This window comes from Tachypleus tridentatus, chromosome 2 (genome assembly GCF_004210375.1).
Source record: "Tachypleus tridentatus isolate NWPU-2018 chromosome 2, ASM421037v1, whole genome shotgun sequence".
NCBI lineage: Eukaryota > Metazoa > Arthropoda > Merostomata > Xiphosura > Limulidae > Tachypleus > Tachypleus tridentatus.
In genome coordinates, this window is record NC_134826.1 from 128,358,206 (window position 1) to 128,384,284 (window position 26,079).

General features: G+C 31.4%; 2 protein-coding genes across 13 annotated transcripts in view; one reads left to right on the forward strand and one right to left on the reverse strand.

The window, feature by feature from the left end:
• The window catches only part of LOC143245080 (F-box/WD repeat-containing protein 9-like), a 48,816-nt gene extending 38,206 nt beyond the window's left edge, over positions 1–10,610 (reverse strand). For 6 of the 12 annotated variants that reach the window (XR_013025458.1, XR_013025462.1, XR_013025459.1 and 3 more), the window contains exons 1-3: positions 10,490–10,610; positions 2,840–3,129; positions 2,165–2,328 (exon numbers count right to left, since the gene is read on the reverse strand). Coding sequence is in view for 7 of the 12 variants with exons in the window: in XM_076490919.1 (XP_076347034.1) it covers positions 2,165–2,328; positions 2,840–3,089 (414 nt within the window). In the remaining 5 variants the exon portion in view is untranslated. Of the gene's footprint in view, positions 1–2,164; positions 2,329–2,839; positions 3,130–3,463; positions 9,630–9,996; positions 10,130–10,489 lie in introns of those variants that run through there. The other 6 variants (XM_076490921.1, XM_076490922.1, XM_076490926.1 and 3 more) reach the window with 6 other exon arrangements.
• A 7,060-nt stretch (positions 10,611–17,670) lies between these two features.
• The window catches only part of LOC143245081 (sorting nexin-7-like), a 28,034-nt gene continuing 19,625 nt past the window's right edge, over positions 17,671–26,079 (forward strand). The window contains exons 1-3 of the mRNA XM_076490927.1: positions 17,671–17,809; positions 22,036–22,302; positions 24,245–24,421. Of these exons, the coding sequence (XP_076347042.1) occupies positions 22,153–22,302; positions 24,245–24,421 (327 nt within the window). The 5' untranslated portion in view covers positions 17,671–17,809; positions 22,036–22,152. The remainder of the gene's footprint in view (positions 17,810–22,035; positions 22,303–24,244; positions 24,422–26,079) is intronic.

The window sequence follows — 26,079 nt, forward strand, 5'->3', positions numbered from 1 at the left end:
AATGTCAGTATGGTACATCACTTTAGTGAAAATGAATATTATTTTAATTTGGCATTTCTATAGATAACACCTCAAACAAAAGTAAAACATTAAAAAAATGTAAAATAAGCACATTTTACTACTACTTAATTTTGCCAAATATTAATATCATCCAGATTTTGTATATACATTCAAAAACTATGATAACTTAAAATTAGTTTTCTATGTCAATTCTCTTTCAAATTTCAGTCACGGGATAGTAAAAATACATTTTTATAGTAAAAACGTTGCTTACATAATATTGGTAGATTCCAATTAATTGAGCTCTATGGCCAATAAAACCATTTTATATCATTAAACTGATTAACCATCACATCTCACATGGTACAATACAATCTGGCAATCCTAACCAGATCCTAATATACACCAATAATGAACAAACACACACAACATCACATAAACATAAATGTAGGTGATTTAAACTCAGCCAATCATCCTGAAAGGTTGATTGGTTCCCATTTAAACATCAATATAATGAATCAATATCTTAATAAATTTACTTACAGCAAGGTTTGAAAACTTCATGCTTGGTTTAAACTAGTGCTCTAAGAGTGACACTCCACTATTTGAAACACAAGTAAGAAGGATAATGCCAAACAGATAATACACAATAACAGATCATTACATTATAATAAGGTGATAATGATCATATAGTTATCGTATGTAACAATTTTAAGTTTTTCCTACTGTTAATTGATATTTAATAAAAAAAACAGCATCTATTCAAAAACCTCACAATGAACAGAACTTTAGGCAGAAAGACAAAACATTGTTCTTTGACACAACACACTGAAACAAAATTTAATTCTATACAGAATAATATAATAAACCTTTTGGACCTTCAACTACAGTCTTAAATAAAGGACTTTTAACAAGTTTTTGTTGAAAATAAGCTAAGAAAATAGTTTTTTTATTTCATTTTTTAATAGCCAATACTTATATATTAATGAAACAAAAGTTATTTTATGAGTGTTATTATATTTCTTTGCAAAATATACTCAATGAATAAGTGTTAAATATATGAATTTGTACATGATAAATCTTATTTCAATGAAAGTACTGTAAAGAGAAGTAATGTGTTAATGGCACATAATTCAGAATAAATTAAACAGAAACCAGCACAACTAGCATTTCTAATGCCATCTATCAAGTACTGACTGTAATACATGATGAAAAGTAAATAAATTGGTTTTGGTTTAATTTGTTTAAAATTTCACACAGTTATACAAGGGTTATCTGCACTAGCCATCCCTAATTTAGCAGTGTAAGGCTAGATGGAAGGCAGCTAGTCATCACCACCCACTGCCAACTTTTAGACTACTCTTACCAATGAATAATGGGATTGATAATCACATTATAATGCCCCCATGGCTGAAAGGGTGAGCATGTTTGGTGTGACAGAGATGCAACCCTCAGATTACAAGTTGAGTGCCTTAACCACCTGGACATGCCAGGGCAAATAAATTTGGACAAATAATTAATAAATATGGTGACAAATAGCTTGCTTGAATTAACTAGATAAATATTTTTAAAACATGGAAAGCACCAAACTTTTCTTGGACAAATCACAGAAGTGGTACATTTTTCAGTTACTCTCATACAATCATTATATTGGAAAACAGGTTTTAAAAACCCATCTTCAAGAACTAAAAACAAATCTCAACTATTTACTTGTAGTGAATATAATGAAAAAACAATTTTGCGAGTTTCAAAAAAGTAATTATAATTTCTTATCATTCAGTACCCCAAACAAACCAAACTGGTCAATAAAAACTTTTTCTGATGGCTTTCACGAAAAAGCTTTATAATTACTTGAAACACATAAACACTTGGACAGCAGAATCTAAAAATAGCAGAATAAATGGCTTAAACATTCTTAGAAATAACCAAGAAAGTGTGTTCCTTAAAATAAAATCAATTCACTATGTTTATATATTATTGTTTGTCAGTTTAATATTATATTAGAACAGTGTGCTTCCAAACACAAATAAGCTTTGTATACTTGACAATGATCATAACAATAATAAAAATATTATACAAATAAGAATTTTTAAAAAAACTTTGTTTAAAAAGTTTTGGTTTCCTCAAATATATATACATATTGTAAGAGCTTTCCATAACTAACCTGAAATATATGTGTGGCATCTACAGCAGCATAATGAGCACCACTGAAACAATAAAACTTCATATTGTTCTTCCAGTCTTTCCATAATCTCCAGTGTTCTTCTCGTTCAATGCAAGCTTTCTTCCAATTAAAACTACTACTAGCTAGAATAAACAACAAAACACCTAACACTATTATCAATAGTTTGGGGTGCTAAAACGTTTTGAAATTTAATTTGAAATTAAATACAACTAATAAAATTGAAGCACACAACAGTGAAGAGCAGTATGTATAGAAAATTATGAACACTAATGGCTTAATGGGCAATAAAACATTAGGAAAGAAAATTACTGTCCTAGCACATGAGAAATTAACAGGGTGATTTTGAATTTACCAATTAATATGAATATATTTGTTTGGAAATTTAGAAGAAGTCAAAAGTGATCTTGGCATCATCTTTTAATATTTATGCTAAAAATTAAATAAATATGTTTGAAGTTTATGTATACTAACATTAATATGCTACTGCAATGTTTCATACAATATAACATACTGTCATAAAAATTAAGCTTATGGGAAATTAGAAAAAATGTATTTGACCCATTTTTTATCATTCCTACAATCTTACTAGTTTTATTACTAATGTATTAAAGACAAAAAATATGACACTAGAATATGTATTATACTGGTAGATACCTTCTACTAAAGGGTATCTTTTTGGCCATCGTTTACTAATCCTCATTTTCCATATTAGGTCATCTTGAATACAGTCATGGAAGAGATGACACACTTGTCCCAGTGTATGAATGACAAACTTAGCATCCAGATAAGAACAGATCAACATAAAAAGTTCAAGAGGAATGGTGTCTAGTTTCAACTCTGTAATCTTGGCAGCTTGTTGCTGACTGATTGCTGTAGATTCTTTCTTTCTGCATGTAGAACTCATGGTTTACCAAATCATGAATTGTGAACTACTTGAGTGAAACCTGGAATATAAATAAAGAAAGGAAATTTTACTTATATCGTGCTTCTTAATTCTATAATTTGGATTTTTTCTTTAAATAGAAATCAAACAGTAAAGATAACATCATGATTTTTAACAGCTAACCCTACATGACCCAAAGATATGAAGAAACTTTAATAAGTCATCCAAAACAAGACAGTGACCACACATGTGCAATACAAAACATGATTTCTTAAATATCTAAAGCTATTTCCTTTGTGTTTTCATGATTTATGTCGATAGAGATCATCAGGGAAAGCACATCCAATCATAACTGTCTTTGATACGATAGTTTCTCTTTGGTGTTTCTGAATTACCTTGTGTTATTCATCTTTATGTGTTGTCAAACAGTTCCTGGATTCCTCAGTGGTTCTTTAATGAAGAAGTTGATACTACTGTAATGATTTAGTCTCTGTTACTGTTACATAACAAGATCAACACAATGCTCCTTACAAACTACAATACTGAAAACCATGACACCTCTGTACCCCCTCAGTCCCCTGAATCTGGTATCAACAACTCACAAGCTGAATATTCAATTTAGTTCTGCTATAAACTTTTTTTTTTTACTTTGTTGATCAGATCTGCTTTATATTTTAGGATTTTCCAATATTCTTTGAAATGCTTTTCACACAGACTTTAGACTAAAAGTAATGAATAAAGAACGTGTTTACATGCAGTTACTAAGTAAAGTAATTACTCACACAAATATAAAAAATAGCAATTACTATACACACACACACATGTGCACACATCAGAAAAATAAGCAAAACAACAACTAATCGCAATCGTAATAAGTCATTGCACTGCAGAAATCACTTAGTTAACAAACATGGCTAAGCCAACATTAAAGAAAAAGTGATGAAACACAGTCACTAATCAAGTGACACAATATACATGTGAATATTTCAATGGTCTCTGGCATCTCTGTTTTCAACCTCCTTTAAATTACAAGTACACACGTGACAAAATCTTAAAGGATATTTACACATCATCCATAACTGTGTATAAAATATTTGCTTTACATGACATTTTGAAGACTTGCAATTCATTGATGACATAAATCTCCCTGAGAACGTTTAGTTCAAGAATATCTTCCATCATGTATAAAATGTATTTCAATTTTTCCAATACTTAAAACCTAAATAAACACAATTGTTAAACTTAGCATGTCTACTTTTAACATGATTTTTAAGATCACTTTAAACTCCATTCCTACAATTAAACTAAAAATGGAAATTGTCCACAACAAAGTTGACTTGTGTTTATAAAAAAAATCTGTCTCTATGATGTGATGGCATTGTTCTCTGCTTTATTAGTAAAAGTGTTAATACCCATACCAGCAGTCCTGAGTTACATGTCTCTATTATGCTTTTATAATATTATTATCATGTGGTCAAGTACTAAATGCTGCAATGTGTTTCTCAAGTTACCAGCTATATCAAGCATTCAAATTAAAATGGTGGTGGATTCCAGAAAAAAACATGATGAAACATAAAATTCATACCATGTAAAATGAAGGATTGACCAAATGATACTATAGTGAACAAAGCATCAACAAAAACTTATCCTATAGCTTAAAAAATAAACAGAAGAATAACAATGTTTGAGGGACCCAGAACCACATTATGTTGGATCAGTAACATATTGAAATAGTAATAAATATTGAGCTCCACTGAAAACATGTTTCATGGCTCAGAAACCTGATGCGACTTGATTGGATTTTCTTATCCTATCCTCAAACAGGAGTGAGAATAAAGCTTATATAACCTGCAAAATGGTGCAACCTGAACATTTCTAGTAGTTTGTATCTTAACAGTGCCCTACAAAAAAAAAAACAAATATGCATATAAAGCCTACAAAAACACACATTATTCACAGTCGCCCGCTAGTACAGTGATATGTCTTCAGATTTATAATGCTAAAATCAGGGGTTCAATTCCCTCCAGTGGGCTCAGCAGATAGCCCGATGTGGCTTTGCTATAAGAAAACAAAAACACACTATTCACAACACTTTCAAAAAAGCATTTAAGTGTACAAAAGAAAGCAAATTAAAATCATGATATATGCAAGAGCTTTTTGTTTTTATTTCCTTAAAATTAAAACATCCCTATTGAGGCAATTTTAAAATTAAATGCAGATACAGTTAGAATTAATAATAGATAGCATTTATTCACAAAGATTCATGGACATATGGAACAAACTGCTAAAGCCACATTGTTGAAGCTGAGTGTCTGGGATCCTTCAAGAAAAAAATTAATCAGGTTCTGAAATCAATAATCAAACAAGCAAGACAGACAAAATTACTTCCTCTCAAACTTAGTTTCTTATGTTCTTACTTGGCAGTCTTAATACAGTTCATAATTGTGGTTATCTGTATTTTGTGTGTGTGTGTGTGTGTGTGTGTGTTTTTTTGGACTTCACTGAACTAACTATTAACTCCATAGCAATTTGTGGAAGTAACCTAGCTTGCTCACTTCTTTTTCCACAATTCTCACTTGCAACTTCTTGCAGTTGCAGCTGAAAAACTGATAATGAGCTGTTGTAAATATACCTTTCTCTTGTATATTTCTATCAGTGTTTTTGTAAACCTCAGCATTGTATTCAATGTAACAGCTCTGCTGTTTTCTTACTCACTGATTTCCACCAATTTTCTGGTTGCTTGGAATCTTACTTTAAAGTTAAAGTCTGAATTTGATATTATTTTATTTATGGACTTGTAGCAACTATAGTTCATCACCAGGAAAGGTACGTTTACTTAGTTGTGTTGAAAATAATAACATGCTGTTCATTTTAAGTATGGTTATTACAAAGTTTGCCATTGCTTTCATAATTCAGACAAAAGTTACAAACAATTCAAAAACATGTTCAGAAATATCAGTTTTTCCATATCTACTGTCCATACAACCTATTTAAAGAACATCTTTCTTTACCCCTTGTAAACAGCACTTATTTTTCAAAATTTATCAATGAGGGCCATGTTATCTCTATATTTAAAGAAACCTGGTACAATGAAACATCTCATACAGTCCTGCAGTTGATGATAATTTAAGTATAAAAAAAGAACAATAAATGAAAATTAATAGAAATAATTTACTACCTTGCAGTACATTATAAAAGTGCACAAAATGCTTATACATTTTATAAGTATTGTAATACAACAAATGACCCTCTTATTATCTCATGGTTTCCCCAAAACTCCCAAAAACAAAAGTCATCTATCATCCATGTTAAAGTTATTAGCAACTGGGCAGGTGCTTAAAAAAAGGTTTGTATTGGTCTACACTATCAATAAAAGTATTAAAACTAAAATGCACAATGCAATAAATAAACCATTTCAAGAAAAGAACACTACATTCAAACACTCATGGTTACATGACAAAATTATTCAAAATGGCACACTTATGAAGAGCAAGGTTACCCTCAGTTGCAGCTGAAGTAAAATGTAAGATCTCTCCAACACAAAGTAAATAAATGAAATAGAGGAAGGTGTCATCAATGTATTCTGACTTTTAGTGGCTCATCCAAAAAAATTAATAAGCTGAAGTCACTAGCCAGAGATCATGGGATGTAATGATAAATTAATATTTCAAGATAACAACATCAAAATACAACACTTCAAAAATTATGCTTTGGTAAATTTTGTAAAGATTACAAAAGATATCACATCAACAGAACTTAAATAAACAACATTTGCCACTTTTCCAAATTACAAAAGAACTGTAAATTGGTCAAATAACAAAGAAATATGCAAAAAAAAAAAGGTTTTATACAAGAAAGGTAGATTAGATGTGAAAATCAAAATGAAAACCATCAAACAAAATTCATCAAAATAATCTAAGCACACGCATGCCTAAACTATGTAGAAAGAAGGACACAGTTCATAGGAAATAAAGGCAAGAAATAAAACATCACATAGCTGATAAACAAAATTTAAAAAAGACCATAGTAGGCCTGACTTCAAAGGAAGGGCATAGGAAAATCAGGAGGTGGAAGTACACAATCCAAGTCCTTGCCAATCTGAGCAGGCTCAACATGTTCAGAGAAAGTGGGTCGAGGTCCAGAGATAGAGGATGATCCACGTAACGTTCAATCTTCCATTAAATGAATTGAGATAAATCTCCCAATACATCACCAGCACCTAAGGTCTGTGACACAGAACTAGTTGCAGGTGTGATCCCTGAAGTGTTGACATGAAGTTCAGAATTCACAAACAAAAAAGGTCAACCAAAAATCTAGATTATAAATAATAATAAAATGTAATAAACTTGGATTAAAGTGTAAAAACAGTCTGAATAAACTTAGAATATAAATAAAAATTACTTTGTAAGTATACTAAAGCTGAACATGAAATGTGAACAAACAAAAGAAGATGTCCAATCACAAGAACTGTCAAACAAGAAGAGAGAGTTTGATAAAAGTGTATACAGGAAGTAATATGCATCATATATGTCATGATCCTATTAGTGAAGAAATGAAGCATGATGATTTGGATGAGAGGCATATTGGAATAATTTTATTCTTGAAAGAAGTTTCACCAAAAACTAGGGAGAGGCTGCACAAAATCTAGGGATATATGCAAGGAATGATGTAAAGAAACAACCTCTCAGCTTACCCAAGTAGTACAAGAAAACTGGAAGGGCTTATATTAGTCAATCATCTAATACAAGGCAAAAATTAACTCATAAAAAAAAAAGTAAATTTAGCATAAGATATAAGACAGAATCACAAGAACTGATATCCACTACTCACAGCACATAAATAATGGAAAGATAAATCCAGGAAATGAAAGGAAGAACTCCAAATCAGCCTTGTTCCAATCCAACAGTTTATGCTTTATATCAATTCCTATGTTTCAGAGATACCATTAACATTCAATATTTGGGTCAACTTAGTAATCACCATATTACAAGAAACGTGAGAATAGCTTCAATCAGCAGAACAATGGTGATATCAGTGTCAGTGAACTACCACTTTTAGATGGACTAAACAGTGACAATGTAATTCATTTTTGATGGAGAGAGGAGTGTCTTTCCCCAGTTCAAGATGTCTTCTTAAAATGTTGCTTTCTTTATTAAGTTTTGTTCAGTAGTTCATTGGAAAGGAATGTGCAAACTCCCTTGTGGCTCTGTCCCTAATAAAATGTCATACTGAAAAAAAGACCTTACAAGTATTCCTGAGCATCAAAACAAGTTGGTTGGGTTATGGGATACAGAAGCTAAATTACCAGGAGCAGACTGATAATTTGAAAATTTACTTAGAATTTTGAAAACATTAACAAATTAAACAAAGTTACAAGAGAAAGGGTACAAACATCTTCTACAGTAACAAATTAAAATTTGTTTCACCCGAAAGAATAACTAGAGCAGAATGGTTAACTTTACATTATACAAAAGCTAAAAGTTCAAAGTGTGTAAAGCCTAATTGGCTTTTCAAAAAACTAAAATTTCATAAATCAGGTAACAATATAGCAAATATTCTCTATAACTTTTATCCTTTGTAAATATGAACTCAAAATTGTACAAAGTCATCCAAAAGAAGAATCACTACAATTTTTTACAATATTTTGCTGGAATAATTTAGTTTTGTAATTAACTTTTGGACAAAACCTTATCAAAGGCATAAAAGATGCACAACATCAACAAGGATACCTTCAGGTAAAAAAATAAGAGTAAAATTGTTGTAAAAAACAAAATTAACAAACATGTTGTGTATAAAAAAGAAATTCTAAAGCTCTGTTGAGAAAAATTTATTAAACAACACCTTTAAAGACATTTTTACAAATTATTTCTCATAAATGAATCTAAAATCTTGTTTACAACTGGTGCCCTAATTTCCTGAATCCTTCCTCAGTTCCTTTTTTTCAGAAAGCAGGAGTTGTATTAGCAATATCCCAATTGATGCTTCTACAGTCATTTAATTCATAAAAAATACATGTTAAAGCCCTTCGACCCTTCTTAGACTTATCATGCATAGCTGAACAATATACTTACTCTCTTGGCAATTTTCTTTTTCTGAAACAAGTTATACTAAACAACATTTCAATCAGTTCACAAATTGAAAGCTGACAGAACTTACCCAGATTGTTACTACATAACTTTACACTTAATACATTACAGGACATATACCCAAATCTACACTGGTTATTCAACCACTCAAGATAATTGTGAATTACACATTATTTTACACACTTCTACAGCCCTAAGCATAACAAATAATGTATATAAATTTAATAAACTTAAATATGCTACTGATATTCTTAGCATTGATATAAATACTGAAAAACCTCAGGAGACTAGTAAAATATTTATCAGAACACCAGATAATTTCAAACTACAAACATTAATAAATTTCTAACAACAGCATTATTAAAACACAGAAGTTCTGAAACATAAACTGCACAAAATTTGCATGGTAATCTCATAAAAAACATATCATGGATCTATATATTAAATATGAATCCCATGCAAAGTAATAAAAATTCAACCTTAAAATTCTGTCATGCCATCTACCATATCTTTCTGCCTGTCAAAAAATAAAAATATTTAGATATTACTCATATATTAGTGTGAGTGTGATTACATTACTCAACATATCACATATCACATACATGCATATTCAAGTATATAATGGAGAGTAAAAAATTAAGTTATATGTCTTGTCTTTGTACTGTTAATGCAGTTGAGCATTCCAGATTCAAACACAATAATTTAAACATCAAACTAAAATTATCATTAAATGATTCAACCCATCAATATCAGCTCTCACTCATCATAATCAATCAAAATATTAAAAATAAAATTAAATGATATATACTAATTTCAATTTAAATAAATAAATATTTTCAAACTTTGTTTTGCTGTTGCTGCAGTTCGAACAATGTGTCACCATGGTGGTATCACTTGGCAAACCATTCTAATTTTTGTGCATGTAATCACTTCAAGGAAAAATTCAACACCAGACGTTCCAAATTTAGAGTTACACTACAATTTATAAACTTCATGATTTAGTCAGTGGTTATTACTTACTAAAATTCAATTATGTTAGTAACCCTTATTTTGTATAGAGAAATTAGTGAATAAAGAATAAAATATATAATAAGCTGTGTAGGTTTTAAAACACACACAATTTAACTTATTTCAAACACAAAATTTTTACGCTTAAAGTTATAACTTATCTTTAAGCTATAAACATCAGTTTATTTCGTTAACGTTAACAAAGCATACTTTAAATTCTTCAACGAACGCCTGTTACTTTAATTTTAAAGTTATTACTTGTTAAAATTGTAATTATGTGAAGGTATTAATCACCATTATTACACAATATAAAATAATAATTCTTACCTTAATTATTAAAAAATGGATAATATTAAATCTTTGTATACCATGTGATTATATTTATTTTTCATCAACAAACATGACCTAATAAAGGAATGTACTTGTATGATACATGCTCATTCTGAATCATCTTTCCAGGCGCTCCTCTGATTCGTTATTTCTGATATCTAGCTTTGTTATACAAAAAAAAAAAAAAAAAATCTTCCTGATAAAACATATCATTGAAAATACAAATTCAAATTTATAAAACACGTGTTCTTTAAAGCCCTGTTTTATATATATGTGTGTGTTTATATATATATTCATTTTCATAACTTTAGTAATTAAAACTAAAAGTGGAAGTACAATAACACTACAGTGTCTAAAGTTGATTTGTGTAATATTCACGTGAAACTAAATTAACTTTAGAGCTATACCTGAACCCTTCGTGGCACAGTGGCATGTCTGCGGACTTAAAACGCTATAAACCGGGTTTCAATACCCGTGATAAGCAGACAACAGATAACTCATTGTGTAACTTTGTGCTTCACTTCAAACAAACAAATACTACATCTGATAGGTCCGTTAAACGGTAGATTCGCTCAAAACTAAGTAATAGAGGTATTAAATCTCTTACCAATCGAGCGGATGTTAAATGAAACAACGAAACCGGTCAAGGGTGATCAACAAAATTAATAAACTTATCATACACTAAATATAAATTAATGGGTTCATTGTAGTTATTTACATCCAGGGGCATCATTGGGTGGGAATCGACTGCCACCCTAAAGCTCGGGAGGAAGTTCTAAATGACAGTTTTGTGTGTGATAGAGTAATTTATTGTCCAGACTTACACATGTATAAAATTAATTCATAGTGCAAGACCCCCCATTTCAACTGAAGCACTTACGCAAGGTTATCCTTCTTTGCCCCCCAGTGGCTCAGCAGTATGTATACGGACTTACAATGCTAAAAACTGAGTTTCGATACCCGTGGTGGGCAGAGCACAGATAGTCCATTGTGTAGCTTTGTGCTTAATTCAAAACAACAACTTCTCTGTCCTCTAACCCCAAGCCTTTTGTGAAATCATATTCCTGAGTACGTCAGACTGTCGCTTTCAATGGATCATTTCTATACAACATATAATGATATTTATTTATTGGGGCCTGGCATGGCCTAGCGCGTTAAGGCGTGCACTTTGTAATCTGAGGGTCGCGCCAAAACATGCTCGCCCTCCCAGCCGTGGGGGCATTATAATGTGACGGTCAATCCCGCTATTCGTTGGTAAAAGAGTAGCCCAAGAGTTGGCGGTGGGTGGTGATGACTAGCTGCCTTCCCTCTAGCCTTACACTGCTAAATTAGGGATGGCTAGCACAGATAGCCCTCGAGTAGCTTTGTGCGAAATTCCAAAACAAACAAACAGATATTTCAGACTGTTAAATTTTAGTGTCAAATAAATTTCGAATTTATCTAGAACGATGTGCAATACCACATAGCTAATAATTTTTAATTTCACATACTTGAGGCCGTAACCTCTAAATATGTCCCACACAACCAATGAACGATACTACTGTCGGTATACTTTCACAAACTATAACAGGTATAATCAAGAAACAACAGAGATAACTTGAAACAAGATAAATATAATGGTTTTCTTTATCAGGTGGTATATGAAACGAATAATGGATTTAATCAGATTAGATATGATTACGATATAAGGAAATAGAAACACAGGATATATACCTATAATACAGATTCATAGGACACTTTTTGTGATATAAAATTAAAAGCTACGTTTTTCTTGTTTTTTAGCTAAAAGCCGTACAACGGACTACCTACACTTTGTCCATTACAGTGAATCGAGCCTTGATTTTTATCTTTGTAAGGTTGGAAATCTACTGCCGCCCCAGGGACTCAAAGTAAAGACACAGTACGTACATCGTCTACAAAAACCAGTACTCAGTATTTTGAGGAAAAAACCACTGATTTAATTTGGTATTGTAATACATATTTAACGCTAAGTGCATATGCTTAGTTGGAACTCGTTAATCTGTAGTTAAGCACAAATTCGCACAATGGACTATCTGTGTTGTATTCACCATGAGTATTGAAACTAATTGTTTAGCGTTATAAGTCCACAAACATAGTGTTGAGCCACTGAAAGTGCAGTTGCAACATTTTAGAAATTACAAGAAATTTGCTTAATTTGAGAAAATGATACAGTCATAAAGTTAGTGAAGATTGAATATTTAATTTTGTTTATTTGTTATGTTTTCACCATAAAGCTACACAATGGACCATCTACGTTGTGCTTATCGCGAGAATCAAAAACTGATTTTTAACATTAATTAACAACTCTCAAACTTATCAATGAGGCATTAAGATCAAATATCTAAATACCAACCACATTTGAACACAACTAAATAAACTAACTTTTAATTGCCTTTAATTAAAATAATTCTACGGTCCCAAGAAAACTGGCCTGGCATGACCAGAGGGTTAAGGCATTCGACTCGTAATCCGAGGGTCACAGGTTCGAATTTCCCGTTACACCAAACATGCTCGCCCTTTCAGCTGTGTAGGCGTTATAATATTACGGTCAGTTCCACTATTCGTTGGAAAAAGAGTAGCCCAAGAGTTGGCGGTGGGTGGTGATGACTAACTGCCTTCCCTCTCGTTTTACATTGCTAAATTAGGAATGGCTAGCGCAGATAGCCCTCGTGTAGCTTTGCACGAAATTAAAAAAACAAACCCAAGAAAGCTCTTAACATATTGATTGCTGCTGTACCTGTTACCTTTACTAAACTCTGAAATGAGATGCAGAAAAATGCTAAACAGATATAGATATGAAAAAAATGTAAATTATAGGAAGATTGAGTTGTTAGATGTAGTACGAAATCATATTAGGTTATTCTGCTTTCCGTATTTAAAAAGTTTAACTCTTAAAATTCACCTAAAAAAAGTAAAACCTTCATCAAGAAATGCAGCTGAGACACTTTTGCTTCGGTAACCTATTGTTCTGGGTCAATTACGTGTGCTTTTTCGTCGAAAAAGTTGCCGTAGAGGTGAGCACCCTAAGCAGAGGTGGACATTGGTAAATCAAGTAATACTTTGATATCACTTCACAACAATTTTTTAAAAGTTTTGCTTCCTAAAAAGTTTTTGCTGATTGTGACAGGTACCTGGTGGGTATGCACAAATATAGTTTTGGTTTTTCTTCATCACGTAGGAACTCTGAGAAATAGACAGTTAACTGTTTACCGGCAATAATGTATTTAATTGCGTTTATGTTTCTAATACGTTATTAAGTTCAACATAATTAAAAGTGTTTTGCTCCTGATTTCGTTTGTATTCAATGTCCGGTGCATCACGTTGCAGTGTCCAACAGTAGTCAGCAAGCATTGACGGATTCCAGTTGCCCTGATATCGTTTTTCCATTGTAGCAATGTTCTGGTGAAACTAAAGATTTCGATGAAACGGTACGTGATGGGCAAATTTGGATGTGATTTTCGGGATTAGCAGCGAAAAATCTAAAAGGAACACCCAACAGTGTTCAAGAAGCAAAAACTTTGTTGTGCAGTGTATTATATTCTCCCTTGTTTTTTATTTTTATTGAAATGGCCAACAAAGATGTAGATGCACCATGAGAAAGATATAACTGTATATACATAATGCTATATTTTCTCAGCCTGGAATTAGTTCTTCAAAGAGATCTGTAGATTTTTCAAAGAGCTCTGAGCTTCGGGAAGGATACTTACACTTATTGCTTTATAAATTTAATAAATGTTGCTTTCACTGTATTTTATATTGCGTCTATTCTCTTCATTTTTAATTGGGTCGGAATCAAGACAATTTAATTTAACTTCATAATAGAATAATTTCTCAAACCTTTCTTTTTTGCGAGTTTTACAGAATCTTTTGAGAAAATTAAAAAGTTTGTCTGAAAGTAACATATGGATAAATACGTTACATACGCTCTTAATTTTGATAACGTATGTAATACACGTGTGTGGTCCATGCGTTTAATTTGAGTTATTGAATACATTAAAGATCATTGCTATTTCTTATAAACCCAACCGTAATTATGTTGTGTATGTTTTAGTATTAACTCAACTGCACATCATTAGAGTGAATTAAAAATTAGGAGTTGATGCCACAGCTTCACATATAAAGTAGCTCTACTCTGGAAGAATACTGTTGTAACAGTTAAACTGAGCACTGTTCTAGACCGAAACTGAAAAATAAATTAGTGTAAATGTGCAACCACAGGGAAGTATTGTGTCATTCCTAAATACACTTCTCAAATAAATCCCGAAGATTTGTTTGTTTTGAATTTCGCACAAAGCTACTCGAGGGCTATCTGCGCTAGCCGTCCCTAATATAGCAGTGTAAGACTAGAGGGAAGGCAGCTAGTCATCACCACCCACCGCCAATTCTTGGGCTACTCTTTTACCAACAAATAGTGTGATTGACCTAACATTATAACGCTCCCACGGCTGAAAGGGCGAGCATCAAAGTATGATTGCGTTGACAAAGAAAGGCATCGCATTAGATGTCTTAAAATCTCTGCTTTAGATTTGTTATAGACTTAGAGATCATATAGTTATATAGGAAGTTCTGCAACGTCACCCCACTCATTGTGCATGTCATAGTTATTCTCATGGAAAAATAAGAAAGGATCTACCATGTTCAAGGTATTGCCTGAAATGCCAGAAGAAAAATAATCGCTGTCTCCATTTACAGCAGTTGTTTCAACTAAAAAGTACACATGATGCTAATAAGTTATGATTTAGAACAATAGGTAACAAGAGCAAAAGGAACTTACAGCCACATTTCTTGACAAATTTTCTGCAATAAAACTACCCATGCGTTTAGACATTAAAATGTGTGGACTTTTTTAAATACACAGTGAACTCGAAACGTCCATCTTAGTAACAAAAAGAAGGTATGAAATAATAGGTATACGCCTTTATACCACATGTTTATGTTTGCACAATGCAATTTCAGCTAAGCAACTTTCTCTAATTTTGTAACTTAAAACTGTTATGTCTAAATATGATTATAGATTAGTCATAATCGTTTATTTATAATAAAGTTTCTTTTCTCTGAATTCTGAAGTCTACCATATAAGGTGGCGAAATAGAATTCATAAATTGATAATTATGAGAACAAGTTTGTTTGCTTATATTTTGTGTGTAACCTTTACGCGAACCATTGTTTCAAGTAAATTCACGAACAACTATATTGTATTTATGATTATGTACAGTTCACACAAAAGAAAAATTGGAAAAAATATTAATGTACTACGTATTTCTATCTTCTTTTAGTGTTATACGTAACATTTAATCGGCTTGTTTTGAGTCTCGTGCAAGGTTATTCGAGGGTCATTTCCGCTAGCTGTCTGTAATTTAGTAGTGAAAGACTAGAGGGAATGCAGCTACTCAGTACCATTCATTTCCAACTCTTGAGCTACTCTTTTTTATCAACGAATAGTGGGATTTAGTGTTATATTATAACGAACATGTTTGGTGGCGAGGATTCGATCCTACGACCGGTAGATTGCAAATCGAGTACTCTGTTTATTTGGAATTTATATTTTGTTCTGAATATGTGCAGGTTGAGAAAAGTATTAAGTGGATATTATTTCAACTCATCTTTTATCCTGTGATTCTCTTGTTGTAGGTAATACTGGCTGGGGAGCACCTTGTTCAACTAATGCGAAGTTGTGTAATAGTGTCTACAGTAGTGTCCTTCAACGGCTGCTGAGGTAATATTTAGAAGTGACAGCTTCACATGTGTTATAATGTGAATGGGCAGCCACAATCTGTTATAAGTAATATCTTCAATATTTTAATTTAAATTATTGCCAGAGGACGCATAATGTTATGATATAGAAAATTAGTATACTTAGTAGAAGGCAAGCATGGTATACAAACATGAGTGAACAGCTAATGAAAAGTTATTAAGTAAATCAGAATTCATTGAATGATTCAGGTCTGTGTTGAGCGTGAAATTTATTGCGTCTATTTAATTATTTCACTAATTACAAGCAAGTTTTATAAGTAAGTTTTGAATCTGTGATTTAAGCATATTATTAGGTTGGAAATGTCTGTTGATATATTGTTTGTAAACTTAGGTCGAGAACTTGTGTTAAATTAAATGTAGCCAGTAGGTTGTATTAAATATTACATAAAAAATAATTTGTTCCCTAGGACTTACACAATTATACTCCTTAGTTTGATTTCTCGTAAGGACAGAAAAAAGTCACCTAAGGATAGATACATAGTACAAAATGTATCTCTCTAGGTAAATGCGAGGTTTGTTGGAAAGTAAGGGACCTTAGATTTAGTCGTTAGGTTTGAAACATCATTGAAGCCAGTCTAGCAGTATTTATCAGTTGAATTTATCAGCTGATCCCTGCGTTCGAGCTTTGGTCATCGCAAGCTTTCTCCCTCATAACCTATAGAGGATAAGAAAGTTCTTGGTGTATCTTGGCGCAGTTCATCATACTTCACAACAAAGGTGATATACGCATCTCTCAGACACCTCAGTAACTAATAAATTTTGGCTCAGCACAGACAGCTATAGTACATTTGTTGCAAAAGCCATCGTTTAAGTTACGAATACCAATACTAATAATAACATTTAAAAATTTGATTTCTGCGAGAGTTGTGTTGGTGTTGTTTTCTTACTGCACAGCTATGAAATGGGCTATTTGCGCTCTTTCCACCGAGGAGAATCACACCCAGGATTTTAGTGTTGTATTATTTATCTTTAGTAAGCACAAAGTTACATAACTAGCTATTTGTGCTGTGTTTCTACGAATACTGAAATCAAGATTTTGATGGTATAACCTGTTAAATTTACCGTTAAGCCATTGATGAGGGAGGCAAAACATTTTAAGTCTGTAAACTTATTAGTGACCTACAAGGGGACTAATATTCGCGAAATCTTTGGGTGAAATTTTAGAATAATTGTTGCAGAGAAACTTAACTGATTTCAAGTTATTATACTTTTGAGTGTAGTAATTAACAGTAAAATAAGAATCCTCTAATTAAATTTATATTAAATATAGAAATACTTATAAATGATTATTAATTGAAATAAGAAATTGTTCAGGATTTTTTAGAAATAATTTCAAATAACTCCTGAAGAAATGCTTTCTTTCTGAAAGTGCTAGGACCCTAGGATTTTTTATTTATGATGCGTAATAAACGCTTAAGTACTTTGTCGGTACATTGAGAGGGCGTATGAAAGATTCTCTCTAAAAAAAGTTGGAAATAAACAGAAAGTTTGGTTATTTTTTTCAAATTGTAATAGTAGTTACTACATGATTAAACTTTAGAGGTAAGACGTTACAGTTCGTTTCTTAGATCGAATTTAGTTTATCTTAGGTCAATAAATGTCATTCCAGATGCTTCATAGTGTTATGCTTAAGAGTCAGTCGATCACCCTACAGAAACGAAAAAGTACTTTAAATAGAAGTTTAGTTGGTAACTCTTTACGAAATTTTAATTTTAAACTTAAAGACAAAAAAAAATCAAAAAGTACTTATAACTTCCAACTTTTTGCTTGAGCAATTAGAACAAAAAATTAATATAATGAAAATCACAGTTACAAACGTGTTGGATGAAAATCAAAACAGGTATCCAAGTCACATGACCTGAAACTATGATTGTTACTTACGTTTTAGTTTTACATGCGAGACTCAGTTAGGACAAATTATGAAAATTAATACTACAAACATTAAGCTGACCAAGCTTTCTCTACATTTCTTAGTTTGCATCCTCTCTCTCTCTCTTTTTTAAATATTTAATATTACTTGATCTAATAGTTGCAATAGGGTCCTGTGCGCAAACCGTAGTCATAGTCAGTTGAAATCGTATTTTCACTAGCTTCATGTTTCACCTTCAGTTTAAGTTACTGGTTTATTATTGATGAAATGTGTAGAATGTGAACTAGTATTAAAAAGTAATTCAGTATAATCAGTGTCAGAATGAATAGGATATATATTCAAAACGATAATTGAATAAATAACAAGTTTCACATTTGGTAAACATTAAAGCTTTCTTCTCAACTTCACTTGGATTTTTAAATCCTAAACTACAAATAACAAAAGAGTCCTTCTTTAAACATTAAGGTACAGGTTAAATTAAAAATAATGCAATGGCAGATGATAATCCTATGCAAATTTTCTTATTAGTGCTACTTAATGGATCTGCATTTCTTAAAGCAAACTTTGCATCTTTTAGTTTAAAAGGATGATGTATAATAATACAGTTTGAAGTGTCTTCTTACAGTGGGACAATCATACATTTAATAAACTTTGTAAATGATATGTTGCATTATCAATGAATGAATTTTAAATTTTGTTTCTTGATTCCCACATTCACTGGGTGCATTGCATAAAATTGGTATGGAGACCTATTTTTAGGGTTAGACATGGGGCATAAAGATTGAACCACAAGAGTTTTTAGTCTTCTTATTGTTAATTTAAATCACTAAAAATGTGCATTTCATTGTTTTCAGAGGGAATAAATTTTCTTCCTTGAAACTAATTAAATATAGAATTTAATTCTAAACCCCTTTAACTATATAAAAATCATTTAATCTTTTAAAACCAATTCTTAAATGTTTTTATAAGTATTATTAAATGCACTTTAAAAATAATAATAATTAACCTATTTCTGTTCATGGCCACTTGTATGTAGGATAACTCTTGCTTAAGCCTTGAGCTGAGTTCAAACTTAGAATGATACTATAATGTATAAACTTGGGCTGAAGTTATATTTGAAGTAAATTCAGAACTACCTACATTCTGTTTAAAGATGCGACTAAACATAGCTCACTTGAATAAAAACGTCTGAAAAATATTCCTGGATATATTTACAATATCATTTAAATAGGAAGAAAGCATTGATCCCTATTTAAGTTGCATTTTATAAATCCATATTCAATAACTGATTTTGAAAGGTAAGTTTACTAAATATTCCAGATAAAGATTTACAATTTTTACTATTTGTCTAATCTGAAGCCACAAGCTCAAAGCCAGTAGAGTGTACTGAAAGAGTTTTATTTATATGCTTCTGGCTTTAAGAAACATTGCAATCATTGTTGGCTTCAGGCTAATGGTGAATTATTTGTATATAAAGGTATAGTTTTGTGTTATGTTGCAATGGAAAATGGGAGGCATTCTTCTTGACATTATTAGTCTATATTATTGAAGACTATAACTGGGTAGTAAGTTTGATGAGCATCAGTTACATTGGTTAATGTTGCATAAAATAATTAAATAACTGAAATTATGATTAAATCAGTTGATATCATAAAAGTAACTAGCTACTATAGTTTTCGATTATCACTAGTTTTTATTATTCCAAATATCCAAATTTTGTGAAAATAATCTGATGATTGAATGTAATTGTTTGAGCCACATGATAGTGGGATTAGCACAATCCTTTAATCACTTTGCTCTAGTAAAGATACAAGACTATTGGAATGATTACTTGTACAATTTAAGAATCTTTTCTTTAGTGCCATTATTTTCCATCTTACTCATTTAATGATCATTGACCCTAGAAGGACAAACTCGAGTTTTTGGTTGCAAGTTGTAAATTTGTCTTTGTTGAAGTTTGCTGAAAGTTCTAGCCAAATTTCTTGCAGAGTTTTCAAATTTAGAAACAAATGAGATAGAATACAACAAAGTGTCAGTAATGTCTAATTGTGTTGCATATGAACATTATGTATGCATAACACTATGTAACACAAATTTTGTTCCTAAATATTATGTGTTATTTCTTAATTGCTTATGTTGTAAAAGTACAGAAAATGGCCATTATTATCTTCAAACTTTGCTTTTGTGACCTGGATAATGAAAATTAGAAATTATCCTATTTTGTATGTAAAAACAGGCAAATTTGCACATTTTCATTTACATAAGGTCTGAAAAAAACAACATATGAATCAAGATTTACACATATTTATACTAAAGTTAAACAAAAATGAAGAAAAGTTTTAGAAGTGAGTAGTTTTTTGAGATTTGCAACTTTAATGTAAATCACTTTCACGTATCAGCCTCCAAATATACTCTCATGCTTTTGTTATATGCTCCTTGGTAGTGGCATTAAAAGTACGGTATATCTTGGTGGAAGCACTCGCCTTGCTCCTCTGAGTATGCTCCTATGTTCTCCTTGAATTTATCAAGATGAGCGTCAAGGATATGGACTTCTAGGGACATTCTGCAGCCCATTTTGCCATAGTTGTTCACCAGAACCTTGGCCTTGTGATTGCTCAAGAAGCCCCGAACAACTGTGACAAAGCTGCTCCCAGCTTTTTTTCCTTCCTACTGAGATTCTTGGAGAATTCTGTGCACTCCAGGATCTTCTTTATTTGTGGTTCAATGAAGATACCAGCTTTGATCTTTGCCTCAGACAGCTCAGGGAAGAAGTCTCAAAGGTTCTTGAAGACTGCAGGCTCCTTATCAAGGGCTGTGACAAGTTGTTTCATAAGACATGGTGGGAACAACACCTTCTTGAGGTCCACTGGTGGCTCACACTTGACATTGTACCTCCCCATAGAGAACTATGTCTATTGTGGCCAGTGCTTCCTGTTGTAGTATACTGCAGTGTCCCAAAGTCAAAGATAACAGGGAAACTTGGTAAAGCCTCCTTGGAGGCCCATCAGGAATGCCACCAATTTGAAGTCTCCTATAACCTTCTAGCCATACTCATCATATTTCAAGGTTTCTAGCAAGGTTTTGATGCTGTTGCATTTCTCTTTGAGGTGCACCAAATGAGCCAGGGGAAGAGACGGATACTTATTTCCGTCATAGAGCAGCACATCTTTGCTTCTGAATGAGCTATCAATGAAGAGGTGCCACTTGTTCAGGTTACAGGCAATTCCAATTGCCTCGCACAGACCGGTACATTGTGGCAGAAGCAGAGCCCATCTTGACTAGTCAAGAAGCTTGAAAAATGTCGGTGATGCTTCATTTGACTTGTGACTTGTACACTTTCATCTAACAAATCCCATTCCTTGAGCCTAGATGTCAGAAGCTTGGCATTCAACTTTGTTTGACCAAGATCTCTGGAATGTTCTGGAAAATGGGTAAATTTGAACATTTCATTACCCAGGTCACAAAAGCAAAGTTTGAAGAGAAAATTAAGTCTTTTCCATTTACTTTAGCATAAGCAATTGGGAAATAACACTTTCTGCCCAGGAACAAGAAAAAGTAAACATTTTGTTACATAGTGTAATGACTGTTATATATGCAAGTGAAATACACAATGTATGTAAAGGAATATAATATACTAATATGTATTTGTATTTAAGGCATGTGTGGAAGCTTGAAGAAATTGTAATTTTTATCTTTAGCATATTTGAGATAACAGGAGATAATTACAAATTTTGTATTCTGTGTTCTTTGTTATTACTGTGTATATTTTGGTATACTAAAAATACTATGTTTTTATAGGTTTGTTAGTGAGTGCAATATGAATATTATGAAGTTAATAATCTTTCAGTTTTTGTTTTATCATTCATGCAATTGGTAATGTATTATATTTTTTTGATAGGTCATGTATGAGTGAAGAAGCCTTCAATAGGATACTTGAATTTACAGTTTGTTTAACATAAATCTCAAAGATAAAGACTTCAGCTTTGGTTATCAGTTTTAAAGGTTTAGTTTAATTATGGAAAAGTCATCAGAAAATGATACAGAAAGTGGAGAATTTTCCCAGCAAGAAGCTGACAGACTTTCCAGTTCTACTTTGGGGAATGATTCAAAATTATTCATTGATCCTTTAAATTTGAATTCTGGGAATGAAATAATTTCATCTGAGGTGAGATGATTGTGTTTGATGTCATTATTTAACCTAAAACAGTGCACTTGTATCAGTATATTATTCTATTAATAAATTCTTATGGTTGTTTTCATAAACAAACAGATCAGTTTCTGTACTGGTTTATATATTTCTCTTATATAGTCAGGCCCTCTTAAGTACAGGGATAATTTCAGGTGCAAATATACACATAAAGGTAGGACATAAAAACACTTCTTAATATCTCTTCTTTCTTTTTTTTTATCCCATTTTGTAAGTATCCTAGTAATTGGAATCAACTATAACATTTTAGAACATAAGCAGAGTTTTTAGAATTCTTAATAGCGTGGAGCAAATGTAATTTTCATGGAGGTGACATTATGCTATCTTTTACAGTTTAACAAGTCAGACAAGTCTGTTATCACTTTTGTTAAATTGCCTTTGTTTTCCTTACTACTGCTTTGTAATATATCCTGTCTAATCTCTTAACTAAAACATTAAAAAAAATCTGTGTTATGGAAAAAAACCATTTGCTGAAGTGAAACTGAATAGGAAACAAAATGTGGTAATAATAATTTTAAAGTTTGAAATTTAAATTATGTAAGTAATCAAGATCTAAACATAGAGAATCTTGTATTAATAATCACAATGAAATCAGGAACTTGGAAATGAATACAGTTATGTTGTAGTTTGCATTTGTAATAAGAAATTGGAAACTTAGACATCACACAGTATTACATTTCTTCTAACAATGTAATCAACTTTAATACCAGTAATAAATATATTTATAACAGTAAATTTGCTATATTTTCAGGAACACTTCACTAGAACACAAACTGTAATGACAGTAAACATCTTTGTACTCTTCTCTGATTTTGGTGTTTTCTCATTTATAAATGACTGTAAGAGATGCACTTTTCCACAATATCTGAAAATAACTAATGGCCCTTTCCTTCATTCTACATTATCTTTAAGAACTGAAACTAATTAGAAATATATAAAAGTAAACAAGTTTGATACAAGTAATTATTCAAGGTAAGGGGAAATATACAAATATAATTCGTAAGTTTTATTGTTGTCAAAAGCTCTTTCTCTCAACCTTTCCAAGCAGAACTAATATTGAAAATGAGGTACTTTTCCATCATACCCTCACAAGCAGTAGGATTTTTACTGTATGAATACAATGCTTATTAATAATTTTTTTAGAAATTTGTTAAGGATATTTACTATACGAGTAATATAAATAATATATTTATATTATTCAAATTGCAAGAGTATCATGGAAAGGTATCCAAAATGGTTACAATAAAAACAGGATCCAGTATTTGCTTTCTTACTCAGCTTGGTCAAATATACCAACTTTTACCTTGGGTGTTATGAAACATTTTGTGTTAAAATGAAATCTAGGACCACCAATATATATGGGTGGCACTTTGTAAAATGACACTACTTCATTCATATGAGTAATTCAATTTCTGAGATCAAGATTATCGTAATTACTAAAGGCAACTTATAAAATTTGTAAACCCAACAACAGAAATAAATGAGATAACTACTTTAAATATATGAATCCTTGTAAAAACTGTGCTATTATTCACTCAAAGCTATTACTTTCTGATAGTTAATTTCAAAGTTTGTTTACAGATATGATACCTGGACAGAAATACTTTAAATCTTGGAAGTATGCATTGTTCTTTTTCAATTTCTTTAAGTTGTGGAATTCTCATATAATTTAGAAATGCTTGTATTGTTTAACATTAAATTTATTGTTTTCCCTTTTTATCCACAATTGTATAAGTTATGTTAATAGTACACATTATTTTATGTTTAATTGTTTGCATAGTAATTTAAAAAGAACTTCATGCCTATTTCATTTTTCTATGAGAGAAAGTTAACTTGTATAAGAATATTAAGGCATTTATGTTATTTGATGAAATTTAAGAAACCCTCTAATTCCTTACAGTTTCAGGATGTAAGTCCATCTGAAGGAAGTGTTATAACTCCTGACTCCTCACTTATGGGCTCATTGTCTCTTGGTGATGATGAGTTTGGCTTACGTGATCTGATTGTTCGAGTTGATAATCCTGAGAAACATTCCAGTACCTTAGATAGCTATGTTACTTTTAGAATAATAACCAAGGTAAGAACTTGCAAGGTAAATACTGAAGAGAGTAGACTTTTTTTTAACAAGTAACTGATACAGACTGTTTGGATTAGGGGATTCTTAGAATTGTAGCTGAGTGGTTAAAGGAATCTAGTAATTAATTGTCAATTACTCATTGATTAATAACATTCAACTAGTTGATTATTTTCACCTATTACCAATATTCCTATATCCAACTTGCTTAAGTTTCTTAAAATACACTTCTGAGTTACCTTTCATTTAATGCCATAGACATTTTCAAACACAACAATTTAGGTTAAGCTACTTTTTAATTCTAAAGTGTTGTATATGAAGATATATATACAAAATTTAACATGAATAAGATGAAATCATCATTAATACTGTTTCTTGGATGGATAAATTACTGAAACTTTGTTTATTAAAATTAACATTTCTTGGTTACTAGTATTATAGATAAGGAAAATATTAAGCATAATTTCAAGCTGTATTGGAAGCTACTCTTATTCATGCCCTTCACAAGTATGGTAAAGAGTGCTGTACAACCAGTTAGAATCAGTAGGTTGAGAAAATAGTATAAGATTTGTACAAAAAATGGAGATATGTATTACTCAATAAACTAATATTTAATTAAAGAAATAATAAAACTGTTATACAGAAGATGGATATTTGGCTTTAGTACACTGTTACTAACTAAACTGATTCCTCATTAACAACAGTACTCTAAATTTCATGTTATAAACTTTTAAAAATTGTTTTCATAGTGTGTGATAGATAATATATAATTCAGTGAAAACAAATTTACTTCATTTCTAGAAAAACAAAATATGGCACAATGTTTGGCAAGAAAAGTTGTGATGGTAGTAGATGTGTCTTTGAATAAATAAATATAAAGTGAAAGTTGAAGCTTTTTAAGAATTATTAAAATCAGAAGTACAAAAAGTCTTTGATTATCACATTTTGGAATTTGTTTCTAATTCCATCATCAGCTAGAAAGGATAAAATTTATTTACTACTAAGTGTTATAATCTTTGAAAAGAGAAGTTTTGATGCATTTATATTTTACAATACAGGCTAGAAAGAATTGTAGGCACATGTGCCAAGAAATAAATCAACTTGTAACAACATACAAGTAACATGTAACAACAACCATACATTTCTTTTTTCAAAGCTTCACGAGTCCTGTTAGTGTAAATGGGTTAGACTTATTTGTGTTACATATTGTGAGTCCATGTCTAGTAAGCCATTCAGTAATCAGCATTTTCTTTGAGTTCATTTGATGTAACTTTAATAATCAAAACAATATTACCTGAAGTCATGCATGTGAATGAAGTTCTTTAGTGAGGAAGATTACATTCATTTCACAAAAATATAATACCTCTATGAATATACTAATGTAACTAATAAGACAATGTTCCAGCTACTTAAGGATAATTTCTTCCACTATTGATCATGGTTACCAAACAGTAATTTCCATTGCAGCACTATTTCTGTGAAGGATGATGAAATCAGTATTATACAGTAAAAATTGACAGGTAATCTTTCATGGACCCATGTCTAAAGTAAACAAAAAGTACTGAAGTCCATTTGAACAACTTCAGTAAGATTTGACTGGTATTTGATTGTATGTTTTGTGAATCCAGCTTCTGTGTCTAACTTTTTTATAAAACAGCCAC